A 13,631-nucleotide genomic window follows, 5' to 3' on the forward strand; every position below is an offset into this window, starting at 1 on the left:
CTAAAGACCGTTTTCGACGGTCTGCCTCATCCGCACGGGAAAACTGGTCCGCAATGTCCCACATTTCTTGAGCTGTTTGCGGACCGCACTCCACGAGCTTTCTGTAGAGAGCTCCGGGTAGGATTCCATTTTGGAATGCCGAAATGACAAGTAGATCATTGAGATTATCTACTTGTAGGCATTCCTTATGGAATCTCGTCAGGAAGTCGCTGATCTTTTCGTCGCGACCTTGACGTATAGAAAGCAGCTGAGCCGAAGTGATCCGGGCTTCTGCTTTCTGAAAGAACCTCCTGTGGAAAGCATCCATTAGATCTCGGTAGGATCTAATGCTGCCTTGAGGAAGGCTGTCGAACCACCTTCTGGCGTTCCCGATGAGCAGCTCGGGGAACAGCTTGCACATATGGACCTCATTGAGACCCTGGTTCGCCATATTATATTGATAGCGTCCCAAGAAGTCATGAGGATCCTCTAGCCCGTCATAAGTCATTGACGGTGTCCGGTAGTTCCGCGGCAAAGGAGTTCGGGTGATGTCGTCCGAGAACGGAGTCTTTAATGCTCCGTACATGGCGAACCCGACATCTCTTCGGTACGGAGGAGATGGAGTTCTCCTGTGGTTCCGGTACCGAGGAGGAACTGGAACATGTCGGGGTTGAGGATTCTTTCTCCTGGAAGACACGTCACTACTGCGGTAGTGACTTTCATGTCTGGATGAGGAGGGAGAATCCGCCGTTGTCTTCTCCGGCTGTTGGCTCTTCTGCAGGAAGGTTAAGAACTCCTCCTGCTTCTCGGCCAAGAACAGCTTGACAGCTTCATTTAAATCGGGCTGCTGGGAAGACTCGGTGCGATGACTCCTGGAGTGGCTTGTTCCTCCTTCGTGAGAACCGGAGGTAGATGTCTCCCGAGGCCGTTTTTCAGACCTGCGAGCTGGACTAGCTTCCTCACGGTGATCACGAACGGTATTACAGGTGGTATGTGATCTGGTATGCATTTTTTTTTGGGGTGGAAAAAGGGTCAAAAATTCGCTTTATCACAAATTTGGTTCTCTGTTTCCCACAGACGGCGCCAGTGATGAATCGGCGAATTTTTGATGTTAGTGAATGCAGGAAAAACGCAGATCATGACACAGAGAATTTACGTGGTTCGATTTACTGAGGTAAATCTACGTCCACGGGAAGAAAAGAGGGCAGAGTTGTATTGCTTAATCTGTTTTCTACAGCTAACAATACAGACTTGCTATTTGCTATTTTCTCTCTAGAGAGCTTAACAGAAGTTAACAGAAGAAGTTATCTATCTGACCTAGGTTCTATTTATACATTGAACCAAGATCGTGGCATGCAGCATTTATTAGGTAGTGGATGTCGTGGAGGTCGTGGCGACCTTGCATGGGTCCACTATCCTGCATGAGTTAATGACTGCTTGACACCACTAAATAGATCGTCGGTGTAGCGGAGGTGGAAATCTTGCATGAGTCCACTATTTCCTAGTTCGGTCGAAAACTGAGACCGGACTGCTGAATTATTGCCGAGCAGCTTTTGCCGATCTGAGAGTAGAGCTTGATGCCGACCAGAGAGCAGAGTTTGATTGGTTGGCTTTTACCGAGCTGTAGGCTGGGGCCGAACTCTGTGGTTGTGCCGAACTGAACTCTTGAGTCATGCCGGACTGATACTCTTTAGCCATGCCGAACTGATACTCTTTCTTGGGCTTTACTGCTGTTGGGCTTGTTTAGTATTTGTTTAGTACGTACTCCATCAGATATAACTGCTCTGTAAATTTGATATAATTGCTCATTAAATCTCAAACCTAGTGTGGGGTGATTAGAGTAATATATTTGCTTCAAAATAAAGATGCTTTGTAAAATAAGGGATGGCGACATTATGAATAATTAGATTAAACTGTATAATTCACCATCTACTATAAATTATTTAGATCTCACCCCAACGGCAAGAGCCCTCGTTTCAAACTTTCACACCATCAAAGGTATATTCTCTTGAAAATCTCTTCTTCTATTATGTTGATGATTGAAAGATTTGGATAAATCAGCTAAGTCAAAGAATTCCTTGCAATGAAAGTCTAGTGTCACAACAAGAAAACTGATGAAAGTCTAGAAGAAAGGGAAATTAAGAATTCTTGGAATGACAACAAGAAAACAGGGGATTCAAGATTTCTTGGTATAACAACTGATGAATTTGGATCAGTGATCTTGTACTACGACTCAGATCAGATACATTCTTACTTCAAAAAAGTAATAATTCTTATTTTTTTCAGTTTTTTAATTAATAAAAATAAAATTTATCTTCATGCATATTTTGTCATTCTTATTTTGGTTTATCTAGAATAAGGTGATGGCTCTATTTAAAACCCACTCTAGGATTCATTGAGTTGAGTTTAGAAGTTGGCTCTATCTTCTTATCACTTATTAGGCCATACTTATTACGATAAAATAGAACGAGGGTGTAATAGAATGAAAAATAAAATAAAATGAATGTAATTAATAAATGACTAACAGCTTTCTTTCTTGAGATGTTTTTGAAATAATTTATAGGAGTATTACTATGTGACCAAATTACAAACATCAAAATATTTAACTACACGTCTACACCCCATTCATTTTTGGTGCTATAAAATTAGTTTATCAAAATTGAAAACTTAGTCGTCTTAATTATCACTATATATATCTCGTTTATTAAATGGAGTAATGCATAATAGTAATTCGTAATTACACGATATAATAGTAAGTGAAAAGGCGAATTGAATATGAAAGTAGTAAAATCCTCCTTCCCTTTCGCACGCACACAAACAATGAAACACAATCACAAGTGATCACACTGTTTAGGCAGAAACGAAATCGCCTCCTTAACAAGATCATGCACCACTTGCATATTCTGCTGCTGCACATTCCCAAATATCGACATCCCACTCGACCCCCCCATCGCCAAGCACGCCACTCCACTCGCGTCGCCGATCATGTAGTTCTCCCCCGGCAGATCCAAATCCGCCCCCTCGAAATGAAACACCAGCTTCGGCACCTCCACCTCCTTCTCCCCCGCCCCCACCTTGAAACACAGATCCAATCCAGTCTCATTCGACTCATCCATCTCTAACCTCACCTGCCTCTTAAACTCCTTCTTCACCGCCTCGAACGCACTCCCCTCCAGATACGTGATCGTCGTCCCCGAATCGATGATCATCCCGCCGCTCCCGTCTCCCTTGATGCTGAAAACCGACTCCTTAATCGGAAGCTTCGTATCACCCACTGTTATCCCTTGTAAATTAAGATAGTAGAACGAAGGAGACGATGGGTTCCTCAACAACGGCGTCGTCATGATTGCATCCTTAGCGTCGACGCTTGCTAAGGATCCCATCATTAGCTTGCTTTGTTTTGTGGAATCGATGGATGTGAGGCAGTAGGAGAATTTGGGCTCGTCGAGCTGGGATACTAACGACAGCGGGCCACGGCCCAACCCGACTAGCCCGCCTCCCTGGTTGAACCCGCCTCCTTCATTGTCTAGCCCGCACCCGAACCCGACTTTGGGGATGGAGACTTTTCCGAAGGTGAAGGTCTCCGTCGCCATGACGCCCTGCGTCGACGAGTAGTCGCCGTAGGTGTATAAATACTCGCAGGCGGAGCCGTCGCCGCTGCAGGAGGAGAGGGGGAGGGCGGCGCAGAGGCGGCTGGAGCAAGCGAGGTTGGAGAAGGAAGAGGATTTTTTGGGGTCGAAGATAGGGTTTGGGGAGGAGAAGCATTGCTTGCAGGGTTTGCATTGGGTCCAGATGAGGTCGCTGCCGGTGTCCACGATGGCGGAGTAGGACGACGGCGGCGTGCCGATGGAGATCTCCATGAGGAACTCGCCGTTGCCGGCGTGGACCGGGGAGGAGACGCTGGGGTCGGAGTAGGCAAGGGCCATTGCGTAGAGTCTCTCCATCCTCTTTCTCCCGCGTTTCATCCGGCGTTGGAGGAGCTCTAGTTTGGTGAAGTTCCCGCCGGAGTCCACGTGCTTTAGGCTCACCGCGAAGCCGGTTTTCGCGGCTTCGAGGGAGTGCCTTGAAGTGGAGGTGGCTAATACCGCAAGGGTGAGAAGAAGTAGGGCTATTGCCATTGAAGAATACATTGCTTTTGTGAGGAGGGATAGTAGCTAGTGTTATTTCACTAGGTTGTGAAGAGCATATATTAATATATGTGTGTGAATTGATGAGAGAAAGGCGAGGACGATCAAAGGGTGATTCGAAAAGAGAGGGATATAGAGAGGGAGAGATTGTAGATTAGTGAAATTAATAAGGAAACATGAATAAAAAATGTAGACTTCAAGGGAAGGTGCAATTTCGATATTGCGTCACAATATCATGGGATGGTGGTTGGAACAAGAGAAGCTGAAGTAGTGAAGCATCATGACAAACCCTACCACAAGTATAAGCTGATTTGGTGTTATTAGAATGACTAATGCTTTTCTAACATATGTTCTCAAACTTTGCTTACAATATTGTCATATATGTTAGAGACTTTGAAATAAAGACCATAGCTTATTTGAAGAAAAGGCTATGATGATTCGTGGGGTTAGTCAATTATGTCCAAGACCTACACAAACAACCTATGAAGTATTAGTTCACCTTCCATAAAACCATGAGTCAAATCTCAAATGCGTGTGCCTCTTCTCTCTATGTTATACTCTCCATACTATAAAAATATATACTCTCCGCACAAATTTTAATGCACATTTAATAAGGTGAGAAAGATATAGAAAGAAAAATTGAATAGGATTTGATGGTGAAAAATGAGACTCACCTTACTAACGAGAAAAAAGTTACTAAAAATAGAAGTGGACTATTTTTATGAGATAGAGGGAATATATATTTGATCTAAATTATGGTGAGCAACGTACGGAAGATGATGTGCATGTCATCTTTATTAATTTGTTGGTGAGTAAAATTCCCAACTCTATGTAAGTGTGTGTATAAACAAATTTGGTCAGTTGACGAGGATGAAGAAGAGAATAGTTAGGTGGGCAAACTCATCTACTACTAATTATTGAGAGAATGGAAGTTATGTTGTTGTCAAAGCAATCTTGTTTCGATCGGTGAATCGCGGTTTAAGTAGGTACGAAGCAACACCACAGTTATTATTATTTTTCTTCACTACAATTATTGCATGTTATATTACTTTTTTGAAATTTTTCACTTTTTTCCTTTTGTGAATGTTAAGTTATTACGACTAAATTCAAAATGTATAATTGAAAAGGAAAAAATTTCTACAAAAATGTTGATGAAAATGTATGACACCTCTTTTCGCCAGCTGGAAACAAGTTTTTACGAAGTGCGCCACTGGAAATTTTCTTATTATGAATCGATGTACTAATACAATGGATATAAAGTATTGTTGTTAATATAGTAACGACGTAATTAAAATTTGTCGTTAAATCAAATCCCAAAAAGAGTTAATTAGGGCTGGCAGGTCAGCCCGACTGGTCAATAGATCTTTTTATTTATAGAGGACATGCTTGATATTTAAACACAAGAGCTTAAATTATATGAGTTCACATGTTTAAGTATAAAAGGAGTTTAAGTTAGATTAAAAAAAAGAATAAATGTTTTTTGTTTATATTTATTTATGGGCCAACGCAATGGGTTGTGCCCATGAAGCCCATCATAATGGAACCGGTCAATATCACCACATGACTTCTCTTTGCATTTCAAGTTTCAAAAGATAAATTATAGTGGAGTAGTATAAAAAGAAATTATTACAAGTCAGAAACTTAGATATGCATAATCTTGTTTTGTAGCGAAGCTATTTTGGACAGCGTGGCCAGTCAAATCTGTTTTGTCGTTTTGTATATGATGTTTCTCTAATTCTCTTGTTTCTTTCGTGGTGTTTGTTCAAAGAGGTGGTGCTTTTGTTGCATTATTCAATTTAATTATTTGATTTGATTGACTTTCTTGTGTCCGATTAATTAATTTTTCATCGGGTGACCTTGATTAATAATGTAGAGATAGAGAGATAATTTATTTATTCATCATATTAGCCAATCGTTTTGTCTTTATAATAATGCATGAGATCAATGCTCCCTATCTAATAAAAACGGATATTCATTAATTTTCTCGACAAAATGGTTATACATACTCACATCTCAAAGAAAAATGATCGTATTTATACACAAATATCTGAAAAAGAAATAATAAAACATTGAAAGTGGATAAAAAAGGCTGTGAATAAAAAATTGAAATGTGAATAAGATTTTAGCAAAAAAAAAGGGCAAGTGGCTCTCGTTTTCGGTTCCCCAATTGTGACACATTTAGGACTTGGCAGCAAATACCATAAGCAAATGGATTCACCACTTTTGATTACTTAATTATTATATTACAGATCATGCACCATCCTTTCTATTCCACTAAGCTCTGATTCAATCAACACAAGTGTAGATAATTCTCCCATATATACCTTCACATAAATTAATTATGCCATATATACCAATACCTAATGATGTGGGCCTGTTACAATTTCACAAAGGTATAATCCAACACCAAAACTTATCTCAGATATTGATATTCATTATTCAAAACTAATAGCAGGAAATACTATATTGTGAGAAGTAGAATTTTCTAAATTTTGAATATGAAAAATTAACACACCATATTTCTTGAATTTGGTGTGACCAAAAGAATTTTGCACAATAATATGCACAAAAAAAATATAGTTTGATATTATTGGTGGGAATTTAAAAGGCCTCGCTCCTCCTTTAGTGGCTCTGCTACTAACTACACATTTTAAATGTGTGTTTCGTTGCATTAGTACACATAGTTTCATTAATATTTAGTGATAGTAACCTATAAAATTGACTAAACTTTGACCAAAGATTAATTTTGCATAGCAACTTCAATTTACTTTGATTTTGCTAAGTAGACTAGAGTCCACTCAACTCAAGTATTTTTCTCTATATTATTCAAATTGATTTCAGTTAGTATGTGCAATTTCGATCGATTGGGCCATCTTGGATTTTCAGACAACCATATCAACGTTAAGCTGCAAAATCGTACTATAAAATTGAAAATTTAGTGATTACTAAATACTACTCCTACAATTTTTTAAAATTAGCATGCAAAATCATAAGATAAAATGATGGATTCTGGCATAAGATAAAAGTAAAAGTTGATGTGCTCTAAACATGGAATAATCGATTGAAAAAAAGGAGCTCCTTTTGCTCACTGATTGCTTCTAAGCATCTTATCCTCTAATTGGAATTGAAGTCTATTTATTTTGAGCATTATATCAGTGGGATTCTTATTCACAGCTCCAACAATTCATTTCATTTAAACCCCACAAATTTTCCTTTTTTTGATTTTAACCCATCGATCCTTTTCTTTCTTTCCTTTTTTCCTCTTCTCAAAGCAGTTTTGTTTTTAATCTACGCATGCTATGTAGACGCCACCACTATTGGATAATTTCCTTGTGTTTTTTTATATGATTTTTTCTAGTGTAATTTGCTAATCCATAAGATCTGCTAATGAGGTGAGCTTTTCTTTCTAATCCATCACATGCGCTATGTTTTTTGAGTGTTTAAGCAAATTTTATGAGTGATGAGTATTAAAAATGGTTGTTGATTTCATTTTTGATATTTTTTCATGCACAAACCTGCATGCTTTTTAAACTTAATTTACTTGACTAATTTTCCTTGTGTTCAAGATTTATCCACACAGATTAAGCTATAAGTGTGGTACAATTTATTAGAAGAAATTCTAGCTTAAAAGGAAGAAGAATTGGTGATGGCTGAAGGCCTCCCTAATCTCTCTTTGAAGCTGTTCATCAAATTTGTTCTTCTCTTGCTTCTCCCTCTATGTTACTGTGCCACAAACCAGCCAGACATTGAAGGTATGTACTCCTACTATGCTTGTCCAAATCTATGAGTAACTTTATTATTGAAAAAAAAATATGTTAGTATTCTATAAGTTTTAGTCCATGAATTAAGAAGTTCCAGTGTAGAATGATGAGTGTATATACCTTCCTAATATTTTTCAGGTGAGGCATTAATCGATATTCTAGAAGCTCTCAACGATTCGAGCCATAGAATTCGAGATTGGGATAGACATTTTGTGAGCCCTTGTTTCAGTTGGTCTCATGTCACCTGCAGAAACGGAAGTGTAGTAACTCTGTTAGTATACATAATTAATCCCTAAATTTTATCATTATTAAATGACAAATTTTGTAATCCTGATGCCTCTCAACTTTGCAGGAGCTTGCCCTCTAATGGATTCACAGGGATTCTCTCACCATCTATTGCAAAATTACAATTTCTTGTTAGCTTGTAAGTTCTATAGACTTTGAGGTCAAAATTAATCAAATTAAATGAAGTTGCATGCATGATTAATAATTTTTTCACTCAAAATAACTTGTCTTTGTGTAGGGATTTGCAGCACAACAATCTGTCTGGCACATTACCTGAATCACTTAGCAGCCTTTCACATCTCCAGATCTTGAATTTAGCTGACAATAAATTCAACGGCTCGATTCCTTCGTCGTGGGGTCAGTTTTCCGACCTCAAACATCTGTAAGTTCTATAGAGAATCTGATCAATATTTTTCCTATATAATTTCTATAATGATTTTTGGGCATGCAAAATTTTACAATCTTGCATTATAAACCAGGGTTGTGAGAGGAAACCAGTTGAGTGGATCTTTAACAGAATCACTAACAAACATAACTGGCTTATTGGAAATGTGAGACTTCTCTCATTAACTATCTTTGTTATTTGTTGGTTATTTACAGTAGTGAAGTTTTTATGCTTGCAGAGATGTTTCTTCCAATGATTTGACTGGAAATGTTCCTCAGCAACTGTTTTCCTTACCAACCTTCAAGTATGTCAATTTTGTTATCACACATACAAAAAATAACCAAAAAATAAGATAAAATATGAATTTTGAAATATTGTGTATATGATCAGCTTTACAGCTACTCATCTCACATGTGGTAGTAACCTCAAACAACCTTGTGTCTCAACCTCCTCTATACCAGGTTGTTCATTTTTCTTAATTTCTAGAAATACCAAAAATTAACTCAGAGAAGAGACTAAATTTGTTGATAGTGTTGCAGTTACTAAGAGAAAATCAAAGGTTCAAGTTGTTGTGACTGCAGCAAGCATTGGCGCATTCTCCCTCCTCCTGCTCGGAGCCATCGTTGGATACCGGTCTCGTCGTGTGACTAAGCTCAAAGACGTATTCGTCGATGTAGAAGGTGCACCATCTTTCTCCTACATCTCAATCTTTTGGAAACATGATGATGTATAATATGCTCAATCATATTTTGTCAGGCCATGATTCGAGCGAGATTCAGTTGGGACAGATCAAAAGATTCTCGGTACGCGAAATGCAGCTAGCGACGGATAATTTTAGCGAGAGCAACGTAATTGGACAAGGGGGATACGGAAAAGTGTACAGAGGAGTGTTGACGGATGACACAAGAGTAGCCGTGAAACGGTTGATGGACTACCGCAGTCCCGGCGGTGAGGCTGCCTTTATAAGGGAGATTCAACTCATCAGCATTGCCGTCCACAAAAATCTTCTCCGCCTCATCGGATTTTGCACCACCGAGACTGAGAAAATCCTCGTTTATCCGTTCATGCACAACCTCAGCGTTGCCTATCGCCTCAGAGGTTAGTATAAGGCCTCTTGTAAGTGTCACACTAACAAAATCGTGAGGTCTTAGCCCAAAACAGACAATATCATATTAATGTGAGTTCCCACGTGCATCAAAAATATTGATGACTAAAACAAGTGTTGATATGTGGCAGAGCTGAAAGCAGGGGAGAAAGGGCTGGACTGGGGCGCTAGAAAGCGCATAGCGTTTGGGACCGCGCATGGGCTAGAATACCTGCACGAGCATTGCAATCCGAAGATCATCCACCGTGACATGAAGGCCGCGAACATACTTCTGGACGAAGATTTGGAGCCCGTGCTCGGAGATTTCGGGCTAGCCAAACTAATGGACACCAAGGTGACTCATGTCACCACTCAAATACGCGGCACGATGGGACATATCGCTCCTGAGTATTTATCCACCGGGAAATCTTCTGAAAAGACCGACGTGTTTGGTTACGGCATAACTCTGCTAGAGCTCGTCACCGGGCAGCGTGCTATCGACCTGTCTCGCCTGGACGAGGAGGAAGATGTTCTGCTTCTTGATCATGTGAGTTTTTTTCACTTCTTTGCTCTCTGTTATTTACTATCGTCGACAGTACATTAGTTTGATATGCTGGGTGGGTGGTTTTCAGATAAAGAAGGTGGTGAGAGAGAAGGGGGTGGAGGGGATAGTGGATGAGAAGCTGAGGAGCTACAACAGGGTGGAAGCGGAGAGGATCGTGCAAGTAGCGATGCTGTGCACGCAGAGTATGCCGGAAGATCGGCCGAAGATGGCGGAGGTGGTGAGGATGCTGCAGGGGATCGGGTTGGCGGAGAGATGGGCGGAATGGGAGCAAAATGAACAGCTTAGGATCCAACAAAACTCACCCATGCCTCACAACTTCATGTGGGCTGAAGATTCTGCTCATGACCAACAAGCCATACAATTGTCACAACCCAGGTAGTTAGTTATCCCCGTTTGCTAGGGTAGATAACTCATCTATCTTGCTGGTAAATATAGACACTATCGTATATAGTAAACATGCTATGTATAAGAAAATTTTGATTAGGTGTTTGATGTTTGGTGCAAGGAGGTATCATGTAATGCACATTTCACAAACATGTGATAGTATATATGCAATGTGTATGCACCTAGTGATTTTGCTTTCGGATTGAGTAAGTACACAATTACGATTGAAATTAGGTTCAAATACCCTTAAGAGGAGTACTACATCGAAATTATTTTTGGGACAAACATAATTTTTTTGAATTATGGTTTTGGTTGAATCCTTAAACATACAATAACGGTTAGTTGATACCATGTTAGATATGCCAGCACACTTTGGGATGACGTGTCATCCTCTATCTATTAAGACGTTAGATATTTTTTTGCAATTCCACTTATGAGTCTTATTATGATATATAGGGAATATTTGTTACTATGTTAGAATAATACAGTAATTGATAATTAGTCTATATATCCTCTCACTACTAATATCAACGTAACGTAACTATGGAATTATATTCATTTTATCATCGAAGACTGCAATTTTGTTCTTGAGAAATAAACATAAACAATGGAAAGTAAAAATCAAGTCTAGTACGCCTTCAAATACTGTAAGCTTTAGTTTTTCATAGTTAGTGTTCAAATATAGAATTATGTTACTATCATGGATATATGATATATCAATATCCGGTTGTAGTTCACAACTTAAAATTAGGAGAAAAGTAAACCACAAGTCCACAATTGTGTGTGCATGTTTGGCTTGATCCAAATTATATTATTGCTATCACTTTTTAACTAGAAAAATTCGTATCGAAATCATTGACCTCATATTTATTCCAAAGAGTCTCTTCAAAGTTGAACTCTCGGCATTGGAATTAACGTTATCATTTTGAAGACGGAATTAAACCAAAAAAATTATAAGCTCATGCTTGCCTTGGGCACATGGTAATGGGTTGTCTATAATTAAATCAGATTCAGATTCAGATGCAGATGCAGATGCAGATTCAGATTTAAATTCAAATTCAAATTCAAATTCAACACTTCAACCACTGTATTCAAAGTTGATCAATAGCAACTTGCTTGTGTCTTTGACTGGTAAGTGTGGCCCCCCTCATTGCAATAATTAAATATCATTACTTACCTCAAAAAAGTCTCGACCAGGGCAGATAAGCCCCCTATATTCCGGCCATTTTTCTGTTTCTTTATGCCTGTTGTCTTCTCCAAATTCTCATCACGCCGTCCCCACCTCAGACAACTCCATCACTTTCTCTCTCATCCTTTTCTCTTTTCATGTCTGAATCATCGATAAGTTGCCATCTAACTAGCTCATCCCACTTCAACATGCCATGCTTCCTTGTGTCTATCCCACTTCATATTCCACTTCTTCCTCTTATGTAATAATACATTTGTTTCTCTTTTCTTGATTTCTTTAGATGAAGTGTGAGGAGATCAGCATCCCTCCCTACTTCAGGTGCCCCATAAGCCTCGACTTGTTCGAGGATCCGGTCACTCTTTGGACCGGCCAAACCTACGACCGATCATGCATAGAGAGATGGCTAGCTGCCGGGAATTCAACGTGCCCCGTCACAATGCAGAAGCTCGTCGACTCCTCCATGGTGCCGAACCACACGCTTCGCCATTTGATCCAAGAATGGCTCCACTCCCACGGCTACTCTCTCGATGATTGGGCTCACCCGGTTGCTAGAATCAAGCAGATCATCGAGTCGGATGAGTTCGATTCAGAGACTAAGATCACTGCCTTGGAAGACCTCCATTCCCTCTCCCAAGACCTCCCCCACAAGAACTCTTGCTTGATCTCACTCGGCTTCTTTGAGATTCTGGTTTTTCAAATATTCAAGAATGTGGGGAGGAGTGGTAGTTTGAAGCATGTTGAAAAAGCTCTATCGTCTGCTCTGAATCTAATGCCTTTTAGCGAGCTGGGGTGTTTGAATATATTAAAACAAGACGATAACTATGCAGTGATGCTCTCTTTACTCGAAGAAAGCACTGTTTTCATCAAGAATGGGTTGTGCCTTGTGATCGAGGCAATCTCAAGGGAGATAAAGATGAAGCCTCTCCGCGAGAAGCTCGGGAATTCAGATAGAATCGTTCGAGCAATAGTGGATATGGTTAGGCAGCGCGAGTCCGAGGAGGCTATCAGAGCGGTTTCAGCGCTCTCTTTGTTGGAGTCGAACCGAGGGAACATTGTGAGGCATGGCGCAGTGGAAGGGCTGGTGGCGTGTTTGTCGAGCGCGGAGGCGCAGAGGAGAAGCACGGCGGTGGGGGCAATTGAGAAGCTTGTGGCAGAGAGAAGTGGGAGAGAGGCGGTGGTGAATCATCCGTGGGGGTTGAGGGGGGTGGTGAAGATGGTGTTCAGAGTGTGTGAGCATGAAGGGAGTGAGAGCGCGGTGAATACGCTGCTGGTGTTGTGTGCGGAGAGCGAGGGGGCAAGGGAGAGGGCGATCGGGGAAGGAGTGTTGACACAGTTGCTGCTGCTGCTGCAGAGCCAGACCGGTTCGAGGACGAAAGCTAAGGCCAGGCTGCTGCTCAAGTTGCTAAGATCCAAATCATCTGTCTTGTAGTAACTTGTCATGTTTCCTGGTCTTGCCTTGTGTTGGGTTATGCTTTTGTGAGGTGAGAGATGTAATTTTGTATCACCCAATATTTTGGTACAAGTTGAAATATGGATAGGAGATGGATTGCTCCGAACTTTATTCTTTTTACATAGAATAGTTCCATGATTTGAAAAAAAAAGAGTGGATTAGCAATAAAGAATGTAAATGATCAATAAGATTGATTTGGATGGACATTGAGTGCAAAGACTTCACATACAACTGCATAATTAAACTTCACCGTTGTTTAAGATTGTATGATAATGAAACAAGGAACTCAGATTTTAACCAGAAAAAACATACATCCTCTTTATATTTTACCAAGGAAGGGATCTAACTCATAGCAGTAGCAAAACTTGATAGTTACTTAACATAACTGCATTAAGCAACAACAAAAACATAAGAGTAACTGA

The 13,631-nt window shown here is 40.1% G+C and overlaps 3 protein-coding genes across 4 annotated transcripts; 2 read left to right on the plus strand and 1 right to left on the minus strand.

Moving 5' to 3' along the window:
- Positions 1–2,659: 2,659 nt before the first annotated feature.
- On the minus strand, positions 2,660–4,473 carry LOC121750912 (aspartic proteinase nepenthesin-1-like). Its single transcript, XM_042145574.1, has one exon. The coding sequence runs from the start codon at positions 4,107–4,109 to the stop codon at positions 2,811–2,813; it is 1,299 nt and encodes a 432-aa protein (XP_042001508.1). The 5' UTR covers positions 4,110–4,473; the 3' UTR covers positions 2,660–2,810.
- Positions 4,474–7,155: 2,682 nt separating this feature from the next.
- Positions 7,156–10,768, plus strand: LOC121750883 (probable LRR receptor-like serine/threonine-protein kinase At5g63710). Of its 2 annotated transcripts, none has more exons than XM_042145533.1 (12): positions 7,156–7,498; positions 7,673–7,858; positions 8,006–8,138; positions 8,220–8,291; positions 8,391–8,534; positions 8,632–8,703; positions 8,776–8,841; positions 8,928–8,998; positions 9,077–9,217; positions 9,294–9,635; positions 9,774–10,168; positions 10,254–10,768. In XM_042145533.1, the coding sequence occupies exons 2-12, from the start codon at positions 7,753–7,755 to the stop codon at positions 10,563–10,565; spliced, it is 1,854 nt and encodes a 617-aa protein (XP_042001467.1). In that variant the 5' UTR covers positions 7,156–7,498; positions 7,673–7,752; the 3' UTR covers positions 10,566–10,768. The 2 variants fall into 2 exon arrangements, with proteins under 2 accessions (XP_042001467.1, XP_042001468.1); XM_042145534.1 differs by having other exon boundaries at positions 7,687–7,858.
- Positions 10,769–11,660: 892 nt separating this feature from the next.
- Positions 11,661–13,329, plus strand: LOC121750929 (U-box domain-containing protein 26-like). The gene has a single exon (XM_042145594.1). It carries the CDS (start codon positions 12,040–12,042, stop codon positions 13,186–13,188), a length of 1,149 nt encoding a protein of 382 aa, XP_042001528.1. The 5' UTR covers positions 11,661–12,039; the 3' UTR covers positions 13,189–13,329.
- Positions 13,330–13,631: the final 302 nt, after the last annotated feature.

Source organism: Salvia splendens, chromosome 10 (assembly GCF_004379255.2).
Source record: "Salvia splendens isolate huo1 chromosome 10, SspV2, whole genome shotgun sequence".
Lineage (NCBI taxonomy): Eukaryota > Viridiplantae > Streptophyta > Magnoliopsida > Lamiales > Lamiaceae > Salvia > Salvia splendens.

Bases quoted from the DNA above. Each gene is read 5' to 3' on its own strand.
- LOC121750912 (XM_042145574.1), bottom strand. From the start codon at position 4,109: ATGTATTCTTCAATGGCAATAGCCCTACTTCTTCTCACCCTTGCGGTA.
- LOC121750883 (XM_042145533.1), top strand. From the start codon at position 7,753: ATGGCTGAAGGCCTCCCTAATCTCTCTTTGAAGCTGTTCATCAAATTT. The intron at 8,842-8,927 runs GTATGTCAATTT...GTATATGATCAG, and splicing joins TTTTCCTTACCAACCTTCAA to CTTTACAGCTACTCATCTCA. The intron at 8,999-9,076 runs GTTGTTCATTTT...ATAGTGTTGCAG, and splicing joins CTCAACCTCCTCTATACCAG to TTACTAAGAGAAAATCAAAG.
- LOC121750929 (XM_042145594.1), top strand. From the start codon at position 12,040: ATGAAGTGTGAGGAGATCAGCATCCCTCCCTACTTCAGGTGCCCCATA.